This window comes from Anas acuta, chromosome 20, assembly GCF_963932015.1.
Source record: "Anas acuta chromosome 20, bAnaAcu1.1, whole genome shotgun sequence".
Lineage (NCBI taxonomy): Eukaryota > Metazoa > Chordata > Aves > Anseriformes > Anatidae > Anas > Anas acuta.
This window is the reverse complement of record NC_088998.1, coordinates 1,164,622-1,179,687: the sequence shown is the minus strand read 5'-3', so window position 1 is coordinate 1,179,687 and position 15,066 is coordinate 1,164,622. Positions and strand designations below refer to the sequence as shown.

Here is a 15,066-nt window from a genome sequence, read left to right as displayed (position 1 = left end):
TCCTGTTAGGCAGAGATGCTTTGGGTCCCCTCCCAACTCCAAGCAAGGCTTTTATATCAGCGTTAGCCTGCAGTATGGAGTGCCACAAAGCATCTGGTATCACAGATAAAAAGGGATTTCTCTGTGTTGGTTTGGAAATGCCATGTTCATTGTGGAGAGTGGAATGCGGTGATGGAGGAAAGGCAGCTGGGAACCAGCTGTGGAGGGAGGGGAAGAAGCAAGATTAATTGTAGAGGGTCAGGAGCTAGCAGGGTACTGGCCAAAAACCACCCGCAGGAACCCAGGGTAACCTAGGGAGGCCCTGGACCCCACCTTTGGGGCAGCTGTGCCAAAGAGCTGGGTGGCAGCAGGATGGGTGGGATTTGGGGCTGCAGAGCCTGGAGAGGCACTAGGAGCCCTTGGGGCCCTTCTGGGAGAAGATGGAGAGGCCCAGGGCTGCAGGTGGCCCAGGTCGGCAGTGAGGTGTGGGGATGTGCCAGGAACAGGAGGCAGAGATGTGCAGGGGCCCCGTGGTGGATGTGTGCCCTGTGCCCATCCCCATCCCTGCGCTGTAACACTGGGTGGGTCCAGCCCTCGCAGCAGCGACCTGGCACCAAAGCTGTACATGCACACACGTGTGCACACACACGCACCCTGCCAGGCATACACGTACCAGTGCTCACACACACAGCACCCATAGACATGCCCATAGGCTGCGGCCAAGGGCAGAGCCCAAGGACAGTGGGTTGCAGAGAACACGAAACCAGCCCCTGTGTCCCAGATACCTGCGCCTGGTCTCCTGTGACCGTCCTGTCTCCTTGTGCTTTCAGGTCCCATGAGAACGGCTTCATGGAGGATTTGGACAAGACTTGGGTGAGGTATCAGGAGTGTGATTCCCGTAGCAATGCCCCAGCAACACTCACCTTTGAAAATATGGCAGGTTTGTTCTGCAAACCTCTTTCTTCCTCTTCGCTGGGTAGCCTGCTTTCGCTCAAGACATTCTCCTCTCCTGAGCTCTCCTCCCAGGCCAAAGCTCTGCTTCTTCTGGGTTTGTGCTTTCCTAGCGGTGGGAGGCTGCTGTGGTGGGTTCCCACCCCACCTTGTCTGAAACAGCTCCGCGAAGCTTCCTCCACCTTCCCTGGGGTGGCTTCCTCATCGGCGGGGGCAGCTGCCATGCCCATCACTCCTGTCCCTCCACTCTGGCCCAGCCATGGCTGTCGGGGTGCAATTGGTGCAGAGGGAGGGAGGCAGCATCCTAGGAAGGGGCTAGCGGTGCAGGGGTGAGCAGGAACTCTCCTGCAGGAGGGAGCTGGCACAGGGCAGCCCCGAGGAGTGTGTGCTGGACCTGGGCAGGGGAAGAGGGCAGGGGGATGATGACTGATGCAGAGTTTTTTTCTCCTTGGCCCCTCTTTGCAAAGACTGATTTCTCCCAGGTGGGTTCTCTTCCCCCAGTCAGTGTGGCAACACAGGGTTAGTGGTGTCTGAGGGGACCCCACACATGCTGGCATCAGCGAGAATGAGGTGGAGCCTTTTGCTCCATTCCCTGGGATGCAGGGCACTGTGCCACCTCCCCATCCCCAAGTACCAGCCCCCAGGGTCACAGCCAGCTGAGGACAGCATAGAGAGCTCAGCACATGGTGTGCTTCCCCATGCACCAAACAGCAGCACCAGAGCTGGGTCTTTCTGCTGCAAACAGCCCTGGGAACAGGGTCTGCCCCGGTGCGTGGTGCAGCACCCAGCACCCCATGCCTGCCCCGAGCATCCCTGCAGGAGCACTGGTGCCCAGCCAAGAGGAGCTCACACAGATGCTCCGAACCTACCACCTCCCTGCCTGTCACCATGGGTGCCCCTCTGGGACTGTGGGGGGTGGCAGGGGCCGGGGGGCCGGGGTTGGCCAATGCTGCTGGTGCTGAGCGTGATGCAGAGGAAATGAAGTGTCGTGGTGCGATTCCCACTGCCCCCTGTAACTTTCCTGCTTATTTCAGGTGTGTTTATGCTGGTGGCTGGAGGTATTGTTGCCGGGATATTTTTAATATTCATAGAAATAGCTTACAAAAGGCATAAGGACGCGCGGAGGAAGCAGATGCAGCTGGCGTTTGCGGCCGTTAATGTGTGGAGGAAAAACCTGCAGGTAGGACAAACCGTTTTTAGAGCAAATCTCCAACAGGTGCGTTTTCCATTCCTTCACCAAATCAGTGAATGCAGAGCTGTGGACTAGCATGGGCCCCCCTGTCCCCCGCCCCGCACCCAGTGACTCTACCAGGCGTCACAGCACTGCTAGTGAGCTGTAGGGCCCTGCTTATCCACAGGGCCACCCCTGGCCATTGCCACCTCCCATGGGAGGTGGCAAGCCCAGCTCTGTCCTGGAGAGAGACCTGGCTTAAATGCCTTGGTTTGTCCTTGGTGGTGCTGGGGACAGGGACCTTGCTCTGCTGGGGACCATGTGCCAGAGCCACATCTTGTCACAGCTGAACCAGCAGTGCCAGCAGCAACTTTTGTAGGCTCTCTGATCTGCTCCAGCCACGCTCACCAGCAGAGGAGGGGAGGGTTCACGTGCAGCCACCAAGCATCCCTGCCCCGTGGTCCTGACCGTCCCTGCCCCGTGGTCCTGACCATCCCTGCCCCGTGGTCCTGAGCATCCCTGCCCCGAAGCCCCCCAGCATCCCTGCCTTGGGTCCCCAAGCACCCCTGCCCTGCAGTCCTGTGAAGAATTGCTCCGGGTTTCTCAATGGTTTCCAGTGCCTGCCCCTCCTGCCCCCCTCCCGGGACTGTGGTTCTCCTGCTGCACCCCAGCCAGTTCCATAAGTGCTTTTGTCACTTGGGGATAAGGACATCTCCCCCCAGCATCTCCCATCCCTGAAGCACCCGGGTGAGGGGAGCCCGGGGGGGCGGTGGTACCTGATGGTGACACAGCCCCAGGCACGTCCCCAAGCCTCCCCCCACCCTCGCCGCGCTGCGCCCCCCCAGCTCAGGGACCGCCTGGGTGCTCTCTGCAAACCATCCGGGCTGCGTCCCACCCTTGGGGAAGCAAACCGGCACTCAGAGAGCCAGGCATCCGTCAGGGGACTCAGGGATGCCGCCGCTTGCAGGGCCACTGCCCAAGGGATAGAGCCCCCCCGACGGCTGGCCGAGCGCAGTGCGGGGTCCCCGCGGAGCAGCGGGGGTGTGGGGGGTGCTTGGGGGACACCACCTTCCCGAGAGCAGCGAGGGGAACACAAGGCCGGGCTGCTACATCCTGAGAGCTCGCTGGGTTCAGTTCACTGATACGAGTTTCGGAAAAGCCATTTCTTCTTTTTTATTATTATTATTTATTATTATTATTTTTTCCTTTGCTTCCAAAAAGCAGCAGCACCGACGGGGTTAAGGCTGCTGGGACAGAGCACACTAGTCGCACTGCCATTTTTCACTTGCCAACCTTCTAGAAAATACTGCACTGGGTCCTTGGGCAGAGTCTGTGGGACTGTGAGCAAAGCATGCTGCCCTGTGGGGATAAACAGCCTCATGGTAAAGAGCCGTTTGACATTGTAAGACTTTTCCACAGGAGGAAACGTCAGAGCACTAGTATCTGGTACATTGCTAGAAGGTAGGCAAGTGGAAAGATTTATTTGTTAAAACAAACAAACAAAAATAATGTTTTTTGGGATCACAGTTTTGCCATGGCTATTTCCTGAGATGCCATGGAAGAAAAAGACATTTCATTCCATTCATCTTGCTTTCCTTTCCGTTTGTGCATGTCCGCAAAAGAGAGAACTGAGAAGGAGGAGCAAATGTATCCCCGAGCATGCTCTACGCACCAGCGGGATACATTTTGGTTACCCCCGTGCGGTAGCAGAGCCAGACCTGGTCACTCCGTCCCCCGTCGGCAAGGTCACACTCATTGGCACGAAAGCAATTGGGGAGGAATCGTTGTCAGCGCCCGCCGCCGAGCGCGGCCGGTCCCCACGGCTCGCTGCCCCCGCACCGTGGCGGCTGGTGCTCCCAGCCTGCGCCAACCAGGTCCGACTCGCTAACACCAATGGCTACATTTTTCAGTTCTGTTTCTCTTTGAGTTCATCCTGACCCTGATGACATCATAGCGCTAACGCTTTGCTTCCTCCCTTTCTTTTCCTTTTCTTTTTGTTTTGTTTTCTTTTATTTCCTTTTATTTTTTTCTTCCAGTTTCCTTTTTTTCTTAAAAAAAAAAAAAAAAAAAAAAAAAAAACGGTTTTACTTTGGAAAAAAACAAAAAACAACAACAACAAACAACAAAACACCACAAACACCAACAACCACGTTCGGCTTTGCACAAACGCATCATTTAAATTTTGGAATACCTTTTTTATGGAATATTCATACAATGACTTCTCTTTCAATGCAGTCCTCTCTCTCTCTTGTGGCACTAGGATTCAGCCTCAGAAAAGGCCCTGAGCAATTTTTTTTTTAGTGGTAGGTGCAGCATCTCACCTCTCGGTCTAGGCAGGCTGGCGGTGGAAGCAAGGGACAGGGACAGGCAGAGCACCCCCAGGTGCTCCTGAGGAAGCAAGGTCAGCGCTGCAGGCTGCCGGCAGACACCCAGGAGACGCAGGGCTGCTCCCCAGAGGGGTTCCAGCGCTCCCGACGCTAGGCCGGCCCCGTAGCCATAGCAGTGTGGAGGCCGCGCTGTGCCTGTGGGGCACAGAGGCCCTTGGAGGACTGGGAGTGACATCTCCAGTAGCTTTCTCACCCAAATGAAGGACATGACACGGGGCAGTATTCAAGTAGATTTAGCGTTTCCAACAGCACACTAGAGATCTAATCGCTTATACATATTCATTTTAGGATAGAAAAAGTGGTAGAGCAGAACCTGACCCTAAAAAGAAAGCCACTTTTAGGTCCATCACCTCCACCCTGGCCTCCAGCTTCAAGAGACGTAGGTCCTCCAAGGATACGGTAAGAGGAAGAAGAACAATTCTGCCCTCTCTCTTTCTCTCTCTTTCTCTCTTCTGCCATCCCATCGACTGCCACACACCCATCCCGAAGCTGCCAGTGTACATGCATAGCTCATGTTCGTCACCAGTCAGTCAGTCAGTCAGTCAGTCATCCCGTGTTCCTGAAAGGATGCTGGGATCCTGGAGGGCAGGCAGGAGGTGCTTTGGAGTCCTGTGATGAGTTGGGAGATGCAACCGAGTTTTTGTTTTGTTTCTGTTTTCTTTTTGCCTGGATGATTTCTGATGTTCCTCTCTGTGCTTTGCTCACCGTACCGGTGCTGACCTCTTGAAACTGATGATATTTTTATTTTCTTTTTCTGTTCCTGAGTGTTCCTGTACCTGTCTGTCATTGTATGCCTAAAAACAATCACCCTGATTTAATTTGGGCACTGTCTCACCTCACCAAGAGCCATATGTGTCACATTCTCTACATGTGATTTTTGTTTGTGACTTAGCATTCGGGACGTAGCCCTCGGCACAGGAGGGACAGCTCTCTCTGGTTATCGTCAGCAGCGAAGCCTCTCTAGAAAAGAGGCACCATGGCTTGAAAGAGGAGGTTGTTAAAGACCCGGCCTGCTTCAAACCTGGGTTTTCCACCTCGCAGTATCGCTGCTCACATGTAACCAGAGAACGTTTCCAAATAGCTGCCTCTAAAGCCAGCTGTTTCCCCATGTGCAAACGTGTCTGCTCGTGCTGGAGCTTCGGACACGCCAGCGTCAGGGTGGGCTGTTGGTCTGTCGGACTGAGCTGGTGTCCCTCTGCATGTTGCCGTCTGTCGTACGACACTCTGCACTGTGGCTACTCTGTTGTCTCGTGTGGACGCGGGCGCTGCGCTGCCCGAACCTCTTGCAGCGGGCTCCCCGCCGCAGGCGCGATGCACGGCGGGGACGGGGAGACGCGGCGGGGCGGCCCGTCCCTGGCTGCAGGACCGCGGGGGGGAGCGGCGTGCGATGTCGCAGGGGGTCTCCAGCCACAGCTCTGTGTGGAGGCGGCTGCGTTTGGCACCAGGGCAGGCTCCAACATCCAGCACCCCTGGGATGCGGCCCCGGGGACAGCTGAGCCCTCCAGCGGGCCCAGCTGCCGCCATCTTGCACAAAGTGCTTCACCGGCTGTCAAGGGTTTTCCCACATTCTCCTTGCTTGTCCCTGTGCCCACTGGGGAGGACAAGCATCCCTGTCACCTCCCGCACTGCCCCCTGAACCACCTTGTCCTGGCTGTGCCCCAACATCAAGGATGCCCCCACCCCGCTGCCCCAGGGACCAGACCTCTGAGCTTGAGGGAGGCTCGGAGGAGGGTCTGTGTGGCCAGACCCCAACCAGGGGAGAAGAGGAGAGGTGGACTGGATGGGGTGGTGAGGAGAAAGTGGGGAGTGAAAAGAACCATGGCAAGGAGGGACTGGTGGGGAGAAAAATCTGCAGGGAGAGCTGTTGAGGGAACCCTCAGCCTGGCTGGAGTAGACCCTGTGTTTTTGTCTCCAAAATTTAGCAAACCGAGGGAAGCTGGCCTAGGAGAGTAGGAGCATCACAGCGAAGTGGGCACCAGAGAAGACACATGCCTACCACAGGCACGTGAGCAGTGCCAGGAGAGGGGACCCCAAGGCTATGGCCATGCCCTCTCCTGGGTGCCTGCTCACTCCCCCAGGAGCAATGGGGCACCCCAGTACCACCTCCAACACTCTGCTCCCTCCCCAGGGATGCATCCTGGGTCTGATCCTGCTTCATGGTGCAGCATCCATGACCTCATGCCACCCCACCACCCAGGGCTAGGAGCTGGCCAGGTCCAGGGACCATTTACACCAGAGGCTCCAGAAGATGGCATCCCACTCTGGCGGCAGCTGCAGCTGTGGGGCAGCTATGGGCAATGATGCCCCACTGTCTAGGAGTCTGTTGCAGTCTTCTGCATGCCATGGGGTGGCATGGCTGGCCCCAGCATGTGTTCTGAAGGGGGGACAGGCTAGTTGGGCCAAGAACAGGCCAGCAGGACCAAGATCCAAGCCAACGGGGCCAAGACTGAGGCTAGCAGGTCCAAGAACTGCCTATTGCAGAAGGCCCACAGTGGAGCAAGCTTTGTGGCGATGTTGGGCAGGCCCGCTGGTTGCTCCATGGGGTGAGCGACCAACGGGAGGGTGCTGTTACCAGTTCACATCACAGCCTGCCTTTTGGTGCCCCCAGCTTCAATGCAGCAGCCCTGGCTCAGAGACCCCAATGCCCTCCTGCTGTAGAAGGCCCCATGAGTACATAGCATGCGGGGACACGTTGCCTGGGGTCCTTGTAAAGGCGAGAAAGCAGTGAGGTGCTCTGTTTTGTGATGCTTGGCAGAGCCGCAGGCCCACACCAGGTCTCAGTTGGGCAAGGCTTGAGAGCCCATGGGGCTGGAAGGCCAGGCTGACCCCGGCCCCATGGGCTCTCCTGGCTGGCAAGCAAAAGATACAAACCTGGTGGCCTTGCTTCTTCCCTTTTCGTTGTCGGGAGTTTTAAAAATGGATTCTGCTCTGCAGCCCTGCAGAATGGTCCCTCAGGAGTGCCAGAGAGACAGGCTGGCACCATGGAGCCAAGACAGCCCTGGGAAGCTGCCACCCCACTCTGAACGTCCTAGCGCCCACCATCACCCGAGCTGCACAGCCTCTCCGCGGCACATCATCCCCACCGCCCCAGGAGGAGATGCATGTGTTCCCCATAGGCAGCTCCTGCAACTCGAATAGCACTCGCAGAGCTGACGTACTGCCATCCATCGCAGCCACCCACGCTACTGCAACCCCACAGAAGCCATGTGAGACGCATAAACCACACAGACACCTTCCGAGCCGGCACATTTCGTACAGACACGTAACGAGACGCACAGATCCCTTAGCCCCCACTGCAGATGTCATCAGCCCCCGCAGCCCCACTGCCAGCCCGCGGGCCCCCAGACACAGCACGACACACGTCCCACGTCACCGCCAAGCGAGGGCCCCGCCAGCATGGGGACGATGCCAGAGCTGGTCGAGAATCGAGGGGGTTCATGGAAAAGGTCACCTTTTCAGTGAAAGATCAGCCATTCCAAAATCAAGTGCTTTTTGGCTGAAAAAGAACCTAGTTTTTGGCCCCAAACGAACAAATGTAGGCCAAAGACAACAATATTTTTTTTTTAAAGGAAAGTTGACATTTTCTACAGCAAGATTGCATTTAGCTGGAATCCTAATACTTAACTGAACAAAAAAAAAAAAAAAAAAAAAAAAAAAAAAGAAAGAAACCCAAAATTCTTCCAGAAAATCTTCCACCAGCCAGGGACTACAATATGAGCCCAGATTAGGTTGAAGTCATTTTTAAAGACATATTAAGTTCTTGTCTATATTTTCTTCCTGGTGTCATTTAAAGTTTTTGGTGCCTTCACTTCACTTCCATACCTTAACATGTTTGAGTCTCTTCTACGGTTAATATTGATTAATTTCTTGGCTTTATAATGTTTGGTTTGGGGATAATTGCACCATCCCTGTAACATCATTTACCCTAAAGTACTGATATGTGCTTCTAGCATTAGTTCTACTTTAACATAGTTTTGATATGACAGTTTTCTTGTTTTTTTTTTTCTTCCTTTTTTTTTCCTTTTTTTAATATTAAAAACTGCATGCATGAACTCTACACAAAAAAAAAAAAAAAAAAAAAAAGTAAACGCGAATGTTACCCTGTGATAACTCTGTGATTGGAGGAGATATGCTTTCAAACCCAAAGCCATGCTCTTGTATTGCAATTTTCCTGGCCAGCCCCCCCCAGATCACTTGGTGGTGTCAATGTCTCCCAAAGCTGTGCAGAGAGGCCAGAGCACCCCCGCCCCCCTGTCAGACCTCCCCCTGCCACCCCACAGCCACGTGTACTGAGACACATGCACCCACACGCACACACGGCTTTTTTCCTGGTTGCGTCAGGCCGGTAGCACAGGGTATTTAACAAAGGACCTTTTCTTCTGCCCGTATGTGGGTTTTTTTTGTTACTTTTTTTTTTTTTTTCATTTTTTCTCTGGAGCTCGTCCTTCAGCAGAGGCTGGCACCATCTCCTCTGGGTACCTGCCCAGCCTCTTCCCTCTCCAAGTCATCTCCTCCCCATGGGGCTCCAGCCCCATCCCATGAGCTTCACTGTGGCAGCTGAGATTTTGGCAAAGAGGGGCGGCTGCACTCCTGTAGGAAGAGGCATGCTTTTAGTGGACCAGCAAAATGCCAGAAAAAGCTCCCCAGGGTGACAGAGCAATTTGTCTGAGCAAAATCGCCAAGGTGTTGCCACTCAGCGAAGCGATGAGGAATTTCATATCGGCTCCATTTTGATAGTAGTTGGTCCCCTACATGAATGAGCAATCCCAAGAGGTGTTCCTTCAGTGGCAGTGTGTCTTCACCACGTGCACTGCAGGGATGGGACTGTGCTGGCTCCAGCCCCTGCCCCAGCAGCTCCCTGTTAAGGTGCTGGGGTCATTGTGAAGCAAAAAACCATGCAGATGAGCCCCGAGGAGCCCACGCCATGCTTCGGGGGCCACTAGACCTCCCTGCACAGGCTGTAAGGCCACACAGGGTAGCCACAGTGCTAGAGCCACCAGCAGCAGTGCAAGGGCCACAGTTGCCACCAGGAAGCAGAGGATGGGTTAAATCCTGTGAAATCCTAAAAACCAAGGTGTCTCTGGAAACCCAGCAAACCAGCAGCCCTCCTAGGTGCACGGCCAAGTCAATATAGAGGAGAGGGTCCATGCAGCAGCAGGAGACCCACCGAGTCCTCCTGCCCAAGTTAGATTCCCAAAGTGGTGGCAGATGCATTTGTGTCACCCATTTAGGGCTTGGAGCTAGGAGAGGGAGAGGAAGGACATATGGAAGAAGATAGGGAGGAAATAACTGCCCAGCTATAAGCCCCTGCCTGAGGAGGAAGGGCTTTTTTTTTTCCTTTTTTTTTTTTTTTTTCCTATTTTCTCTTTTTTTTTTCTTTTTTTTTTCTTTTTTTTTTTTTTTTCTGGATGGTTGAGGGGTTTTTCTGCTCTCCCTGCTTGCTTGCTGGTGGGACCGCTGCTGGGGAGGTCTTTCCCGGGGGTGTTGGCCGGGCCCCACTGCGAGGAGCACAGAACCCCACATCCAGGCCACGTCTCCAGCACAGGCTGCATTCTCACATTAGCTAGTGATGCTACAGCTAGTCACAAATCACCCGCACGGCACAGCTCCTCACCTGCATAGAAGGATAGTGAGAGCAGGGGCACTCGAGCAAGGAGGTGCAACACCCTGGCCTCAAAGCACAGCTTGAGCTGGCACCAGGCGTGGCTGTGGGCTAGGCTGGGGGTTCACTGCTTTTCTCCTGTAGCTGTCCCCATGTAGGGACAGGATGGCTCCGCAGGCGACACGGCCGCCGTGCACTGCGCCCTGCTCCTGGGTGTCCTTCCCATAGGCCACAGGGTGCTTGGAGAGCGTCTGCAAGGACCTCTGCACGAGCCCACACTGGGCAGGGGGCCTCAGCCAGCACCAGGTCTGGAGCCATTGCATCCACCCCAGAGACATCCCGTAGGGACACAGGGGGTGCAAGGAGGCGTGGGGGCGAGTGCCATGACTGCCTAACACTTCTCTCTCCTTGTCTGTGTATTTGTGTGTTACAGCAATACCATCCCACCGACATCACCGGCCAGCTCAACCTCTCCGACCCCTCCGTCAGCACTGTGGTGTGACCTGCTCCCCGGGGGCCATCAGCCCTTGCCCGACACAGTGGAAAGGCACAGCCAGGACTGCCTGTCAAGGGACACTGATGGGTTCTTCTGGGTGAGACGGGAGGAAAGCATCCTTCATCCATACACAGTGACTTCATTGTATATCTCCCTCCCTCCCTAGGCCTGCTGCCATACTCATGCCCCAAAATGCACGGCAGAACCAGGACAGGGTTTGGATTTCTCTGTACAGAGATAATCGTTTCCAACCAGTGCTGTTGTTGATCAGTATTGCCACTGGCCAGCTACGTGCAAGGGGAAAGGACTTCAAAGGCACATGGTGCCTGCTCTCCCATGGTAGCAGGGAAAAGCTGGTGCCAGACTGCAAACCCATGCTTCACCTCACTGGCTGCGTGTTCTCTGCAGGTGCATAGCTCTCGGAGCACCCAGAGCTGTGCTGGTGGAGCAGCCCATGTAGTTCGGCAGCCCAGGGACGTGCTTCTGCCGTGCCATGCTCCACCACCACCACAGCAGGGCTGGGAGATGTGCGCTGTGCTCCTAGCCAAGGGATGAGCCCCCCAGTCCTCCCCTCCATCAGCCCCTGCTCAAAGCCTATGGTACAACTGAACGTGGTGCTCTGGAGCTCACAGCACGCTGCCATACAAGATCCTGGCTCCCCACATCTCTGCACACCAGCCATCCCCACGGCCTGGCCACAGCCAGCACGTAGCTCCCACACTACAGCCATCCTGGCCAGGAGACACAGCAAAACAGGTCCTGGCTCAGGAGGAGGTGACCAAACAAGACTGCCTGGAGCCCTCCTCCTGTGGGCACTGTGCCCACGTGCCAGCCCCCCAATCTCCCTCCAGGCAGGCACCAAGAGTGGCTGTGGACACCCCAGAGCTGGGGAGCAGAAATCCCACCTGCGATTTGGTACCAAGCCCCAGCGTCGAGAACCACCTTCTCCTTGCTGCAGCCAAGCAGATGGGGCAGACGGGGCCAGCAGGATTTTTGGAGGGCAGCTGGGGTCTGTGAGCATCGTCCCACTGGCTGCAGTGGTTCCATCAAGTTCATCTTGCTCCAGCTGAGAAATTGAGTCCATTCGACTTTATACGTCAGTGTAACATTAATACCAAGTTTTTGCAAGAGCTCAGTAAAGTCTAGACTGGATCACGGGCTGGTTTTATTGCCTCCGTCTGTCTCTGCCTGCCGGCGGAGCTGGCTGGGAGCCCTGCGCTGAATCAGGGCCTCACCCAGCATTGCTGCAGGGCGCGCGAGCAGAAAAGGTGGAGGGATGGGGAGGGATGGAGCAGGGGGGACAGGAGCTGCAGGGAGGACTGGGAGGAACAGGATGTTGCTATTCGGGGCTGGCCAGCATGGGGCCAGACCTGGGCTGAAACCACCTAAATGCCAGCCCCTTGCAGCCTGGTTCTCACCCTCTGTCCAGAGGAACTGGGGTGAGGCTGCTGAGGACGTTTCCCTGGCCACCCCTGGGTGGTGGCAGCAGCCATCTCCTCGCTGTGCCACCAGCTCCTGCAGGACCCCCCTTGCTCCCACGTGCTCTGTGTGTGGACGAGCAGAGTAGAGTGATGGGCACAGCAGCATCCCCAGTGCCCGTCCCCATCCCCTCCAAGGCTTTTTCTTTGTGATGCCCAGTCTGTGGCCACGATGGCTTCTTCAGCTTGGAGCCCTCGGGCAGGACAACTGTCCCCCTGGGAGGAGCAGGCAGAGGCAGCAGGGCTCAGGGGATGATGGAGGATGACAGGCAAGGCCCTGGCTCCACATGGGAAGCCCAGGCCTTCTTGAGCAGGCCCACATGCACACTGGGCTGTTCACTGTCTTGGAAATAAAGATGAGAGCAAGTCACAACATTTGATTTATTCTCTTATTTAACCTCCACTGAGTGCTTGCCAACAGACAGACACATTGACCACATCTCTGGCCTGTACCACAGCTCTTGCACAGGCATGAGATCATTTCTATGCCACAGGAGCTAACGGGGAGGTTGACACTCATGGCTCTCATTATGGCTCTTATTGCCTCATGGTGGGTAGGAACTTGTGCCAGAAGGGACTGTTGGGGGTTGACCTCTTCAACCCAGCCTGTACTTTCCTTTGGTGCATGGAAGCTCTGGAGTTCCCTCAAAGCACCCAGAGATCCTCAATTGCACAAACAGGCCTATGGAGAGCTTTGTGACACAACAAAAAAGCCTTCTGGAGACACCGAAAAGGCACTGAGAGGCTTTGGGGCACCAGAAGGCACCCAAAGACTCATGGGGTTCACCAAAGGCACAGGGAGGTAAACGGTGCACCCTGAAACGCACACAAGAGCCCTGGGGAGCAAAGGGGCAGGAGAGGGTGAGCCAGAGGAAAAGGATCAGCAGCCCCCCTGGGAAGGGGCTGTGCAGGTCTGGGGGCGACCTGAGGGAGCCTCCTGAGGCAGGGAGCGGTGCTGCAGCGGGGCCGAACTGGAGGCAGTGGGGCAGAGCTCAGGGATTCCTCAGGGCCCCAGGGAGGAGCAGGAGCACTCTGCAGGAGCAGAGCATCCGCTCACTGCTCCGCAGGGAAACCTTCACAATAGCTGGGTGCAGGCCCTGCCCAGGGCTGGTGGTCCTGCTCAGTGCCCCCTGCAGAGAAGGGGTCTCCTACAGAAGCGGGGTTCCTTGCGCAGGTGCTGGTAAATGACCACGATGAAGCCCATCAGGGTGCAGAAGATGATGCTGGCCAGGAAGGAGGACAGCCCGAGGAGCAGGAAGGTGGCATAGCGCTGGGCAGACAGTGGGGTCTCCTGGCACTGCCTGAAGGACTCATTCCTGAAGGCCATGATCGGGTATGTGCTCAGCTGCTCCGGGAACACGCACTGGAGTGAACTCTCCTCTGGAAGAGAAAAGTGGCGGTGGTGGGCACAGGGGGCAGCTGGGTGCCAGGGACAGGAGGACATGGGGCAGGTCTGTGTGGGACAGAGCGGGCCAGGGCAGGAGGACAGGGACTGTGGCGCCACGTTGGCCAAGATAGCCCAGGGCAGGGCACAAAGGGCACAGTGAGGGTCCAGCACTCGCGTATGTCCTGCGCCTTGGGGAGTGGGATGGGACAGGGAGGTGGGCGCAGTGCTGGGCAGGACACGATGGGGCAGGAGAGGAAGGGGCAGGCAAGGCAGTGGGGCTGGCTCCCTGGGGACAGGCATGGGCAGCAGTGAGAAGCCAGCCTGGAGATGCCACAGAAAGCCCCCCCAGTGCAGGCAAGAGGCACGGGAGTGGGTGGTAGCAGAGGGGGAGACCCCCGCTGGCAGAACTGCTTCTCGCCAAGGCTCACAGAGGAAGAAATGCAGGATCAGACCCATTCTCCCGATGGCACTGGGGAAGGGGCTGGGGGAACTGAGTCCTGGCCAAGTCAGGGGTGATGCCCACCCCTCAGGTGCCCATTGCCCGTCACCCCTCGCCCTCCCTGCGGCAGGACTGGTGCCTCTGCTGGGGACAGCGCTGTGTGCCGTTACCCAGTCTGCCTCTGCAGGAAATCCCTGCTGGTGACCAGAAACCAGCCACCAGCCACTGGCGGGTGGCACCAGGGACCAGACCCAGGGACAAATCCACCCAAGTGGGGCTGGCTTCTGGGAAACCTTGCTGCACCCACAGGGACCCCATCCCCACAGACCCATGGCCTGGCAGCAGTTGGGGATGACGAGCGAGGATGGAGCAGGTGGGGGCTCGGAGCACTCACCTGGCACTTTGTCCCTGTTGTGACCAAGCCAGCGCCAGAGGGGCAGGATGCTGCAGGAGCACACCCAAGGGTTCCCATGCAGGAAGACCTCTTGGAGCTGGGGCAAGGCACTCAGCACCCCAGCCCCCAGCTCCTCCAGCCTGTTGTTGCCCAGGTTGAGCGTGGCCAGGCTGCCGAGAGGCAGGAAGCTCTCGGGGCTCAGCGTGGCCAGGTAGTTGTTGCTTAGATCCAGCTCCTGCAGCGCCCCGAGCCCCACCAGCGCCTGCCTGTGGATCATCCCCAGTTGGTTATGGGGCAGGCTGAGCCGCAGCAGCGCCGGCAGTGAGGGGAAGGAGCGTGCCCTGAGCACGGCGATGAAGTTGTAGCCAAGCAATAGGGTGCTGGCGTTGGTGGGCAGGCGCGGTGGCACCTCGTGCAGGGCGCGCTGGCGGCAGTCCACGTCCCCTGCCAAGCAGCGGCAGGCGGGGGGGCACGCAGGTGTGGGCAGCGGGCACAGGAGGAGCAGGAGGGCCAGCACGGTGCTGGGGCCCCTCCACACGCCCATGGCTTCCCACCCACGCAGAGAGGGCTCCTTGTCCTCCAGCATCAGGGTTCCCCCGGGGGCAGGGTGCCCAGCACCCCTCGCCTTGCCCAGCTGCTCGATCCTGCCCGGCACCCTTGGGTGCGGTGAACGGGTGGACACGCACGGCTCCCGGTAGCTCTGTGCATTCCCCACCGTGTGCTGTGCGGGGTGGAGCTGCACTTCTCTTAGGAAATATTTTTGCAGTGATGCCTGCCCTGGC

General features: G+C 57.0%; 2 protein-coding genes across 14 annotated transcripts in view; one reads left to right on the top strand and one right to left on the bottom strand.

The window, feature by feature from the left end:
- GRIN1 (glutamate ionotropic receptor NMDA type subunit 1) overlaps nt 1–11,739 on the top strand; it is a 34,469-nt gene extending 22,730 nt beyond the window's left edge. For 2 of the 13 annotated variants that reach the window (XM_068656827.1, XM_068656826.1), the window contains 5 exons: nt 810–919; nt 1,965–2,110; nt 3,724–3,975; nt 4,777–4,887; nt 7,423–8,156. In XM_068656827.1, the coding sequence (XP_068512928.1) occupies nt 810–919; nt 1,965–2,110; nt 3,724–3,975; nt 4,777–4,887; nt 7,423–7,626 (823 nt within the window). In that variant the 3' untranslated portion in view covers nt 7,627–8,156. Of the gene's footprint in view, nt 1–809; nt 920–1,964; nt 2,111–3,520; nt 3,563–3,723; nt 3,976–4,776; nt 4,888–7,422; nt 8,157–10,523 lie in introns of those variants that run through there. The other 11 variants (XM_068656834.1, XM_068656835.1, XM_068656830.1 and 8 more) reach the window with 8 other exon arrangements.
- LRRC26 (leucine rich repeat containing 26) lies at nt 8,475–15,026 on the bottom strand. Its single transcript, XM_068656840.1, has 2 exons — nt 14,285–15,026; nt 8,475–13,444 (listed from the first exon to the last, which is right to left on the bottom strand). The coding sequence occupies exons 1-2, from the start codon at nt 14,868–14,870 to the stop codon at nt 13,185–13,187; spliced, it is 846 nt and encodes a 281-aa protein (XP_068512941.1). The 5' UTR covers nt 14,871–15,026; the 3' UTR covers nt 8,475–13,184.
- Nucleotides 15,027–15,066: the final 40 nt, after the last annotated feature.

Excerpts from the sequence above, each read along its gene's own strand:
- LRRC26 (XM_068656840.1), bottom strand. The coding sequence starts at position 14,870 with ATGCTGGAGGACAAGGAGCCCTCTCTGCGTGGGTGGGAAGCCATGGGC. Across the intron at positions 13,445-14,284 it reads CAACAGGGACAAAGTGCCAG|AGGAGAGTTCACTCCAGTGC; the intron begins GTGAGTGCTCCG and ends TTTCTCTTCCAG.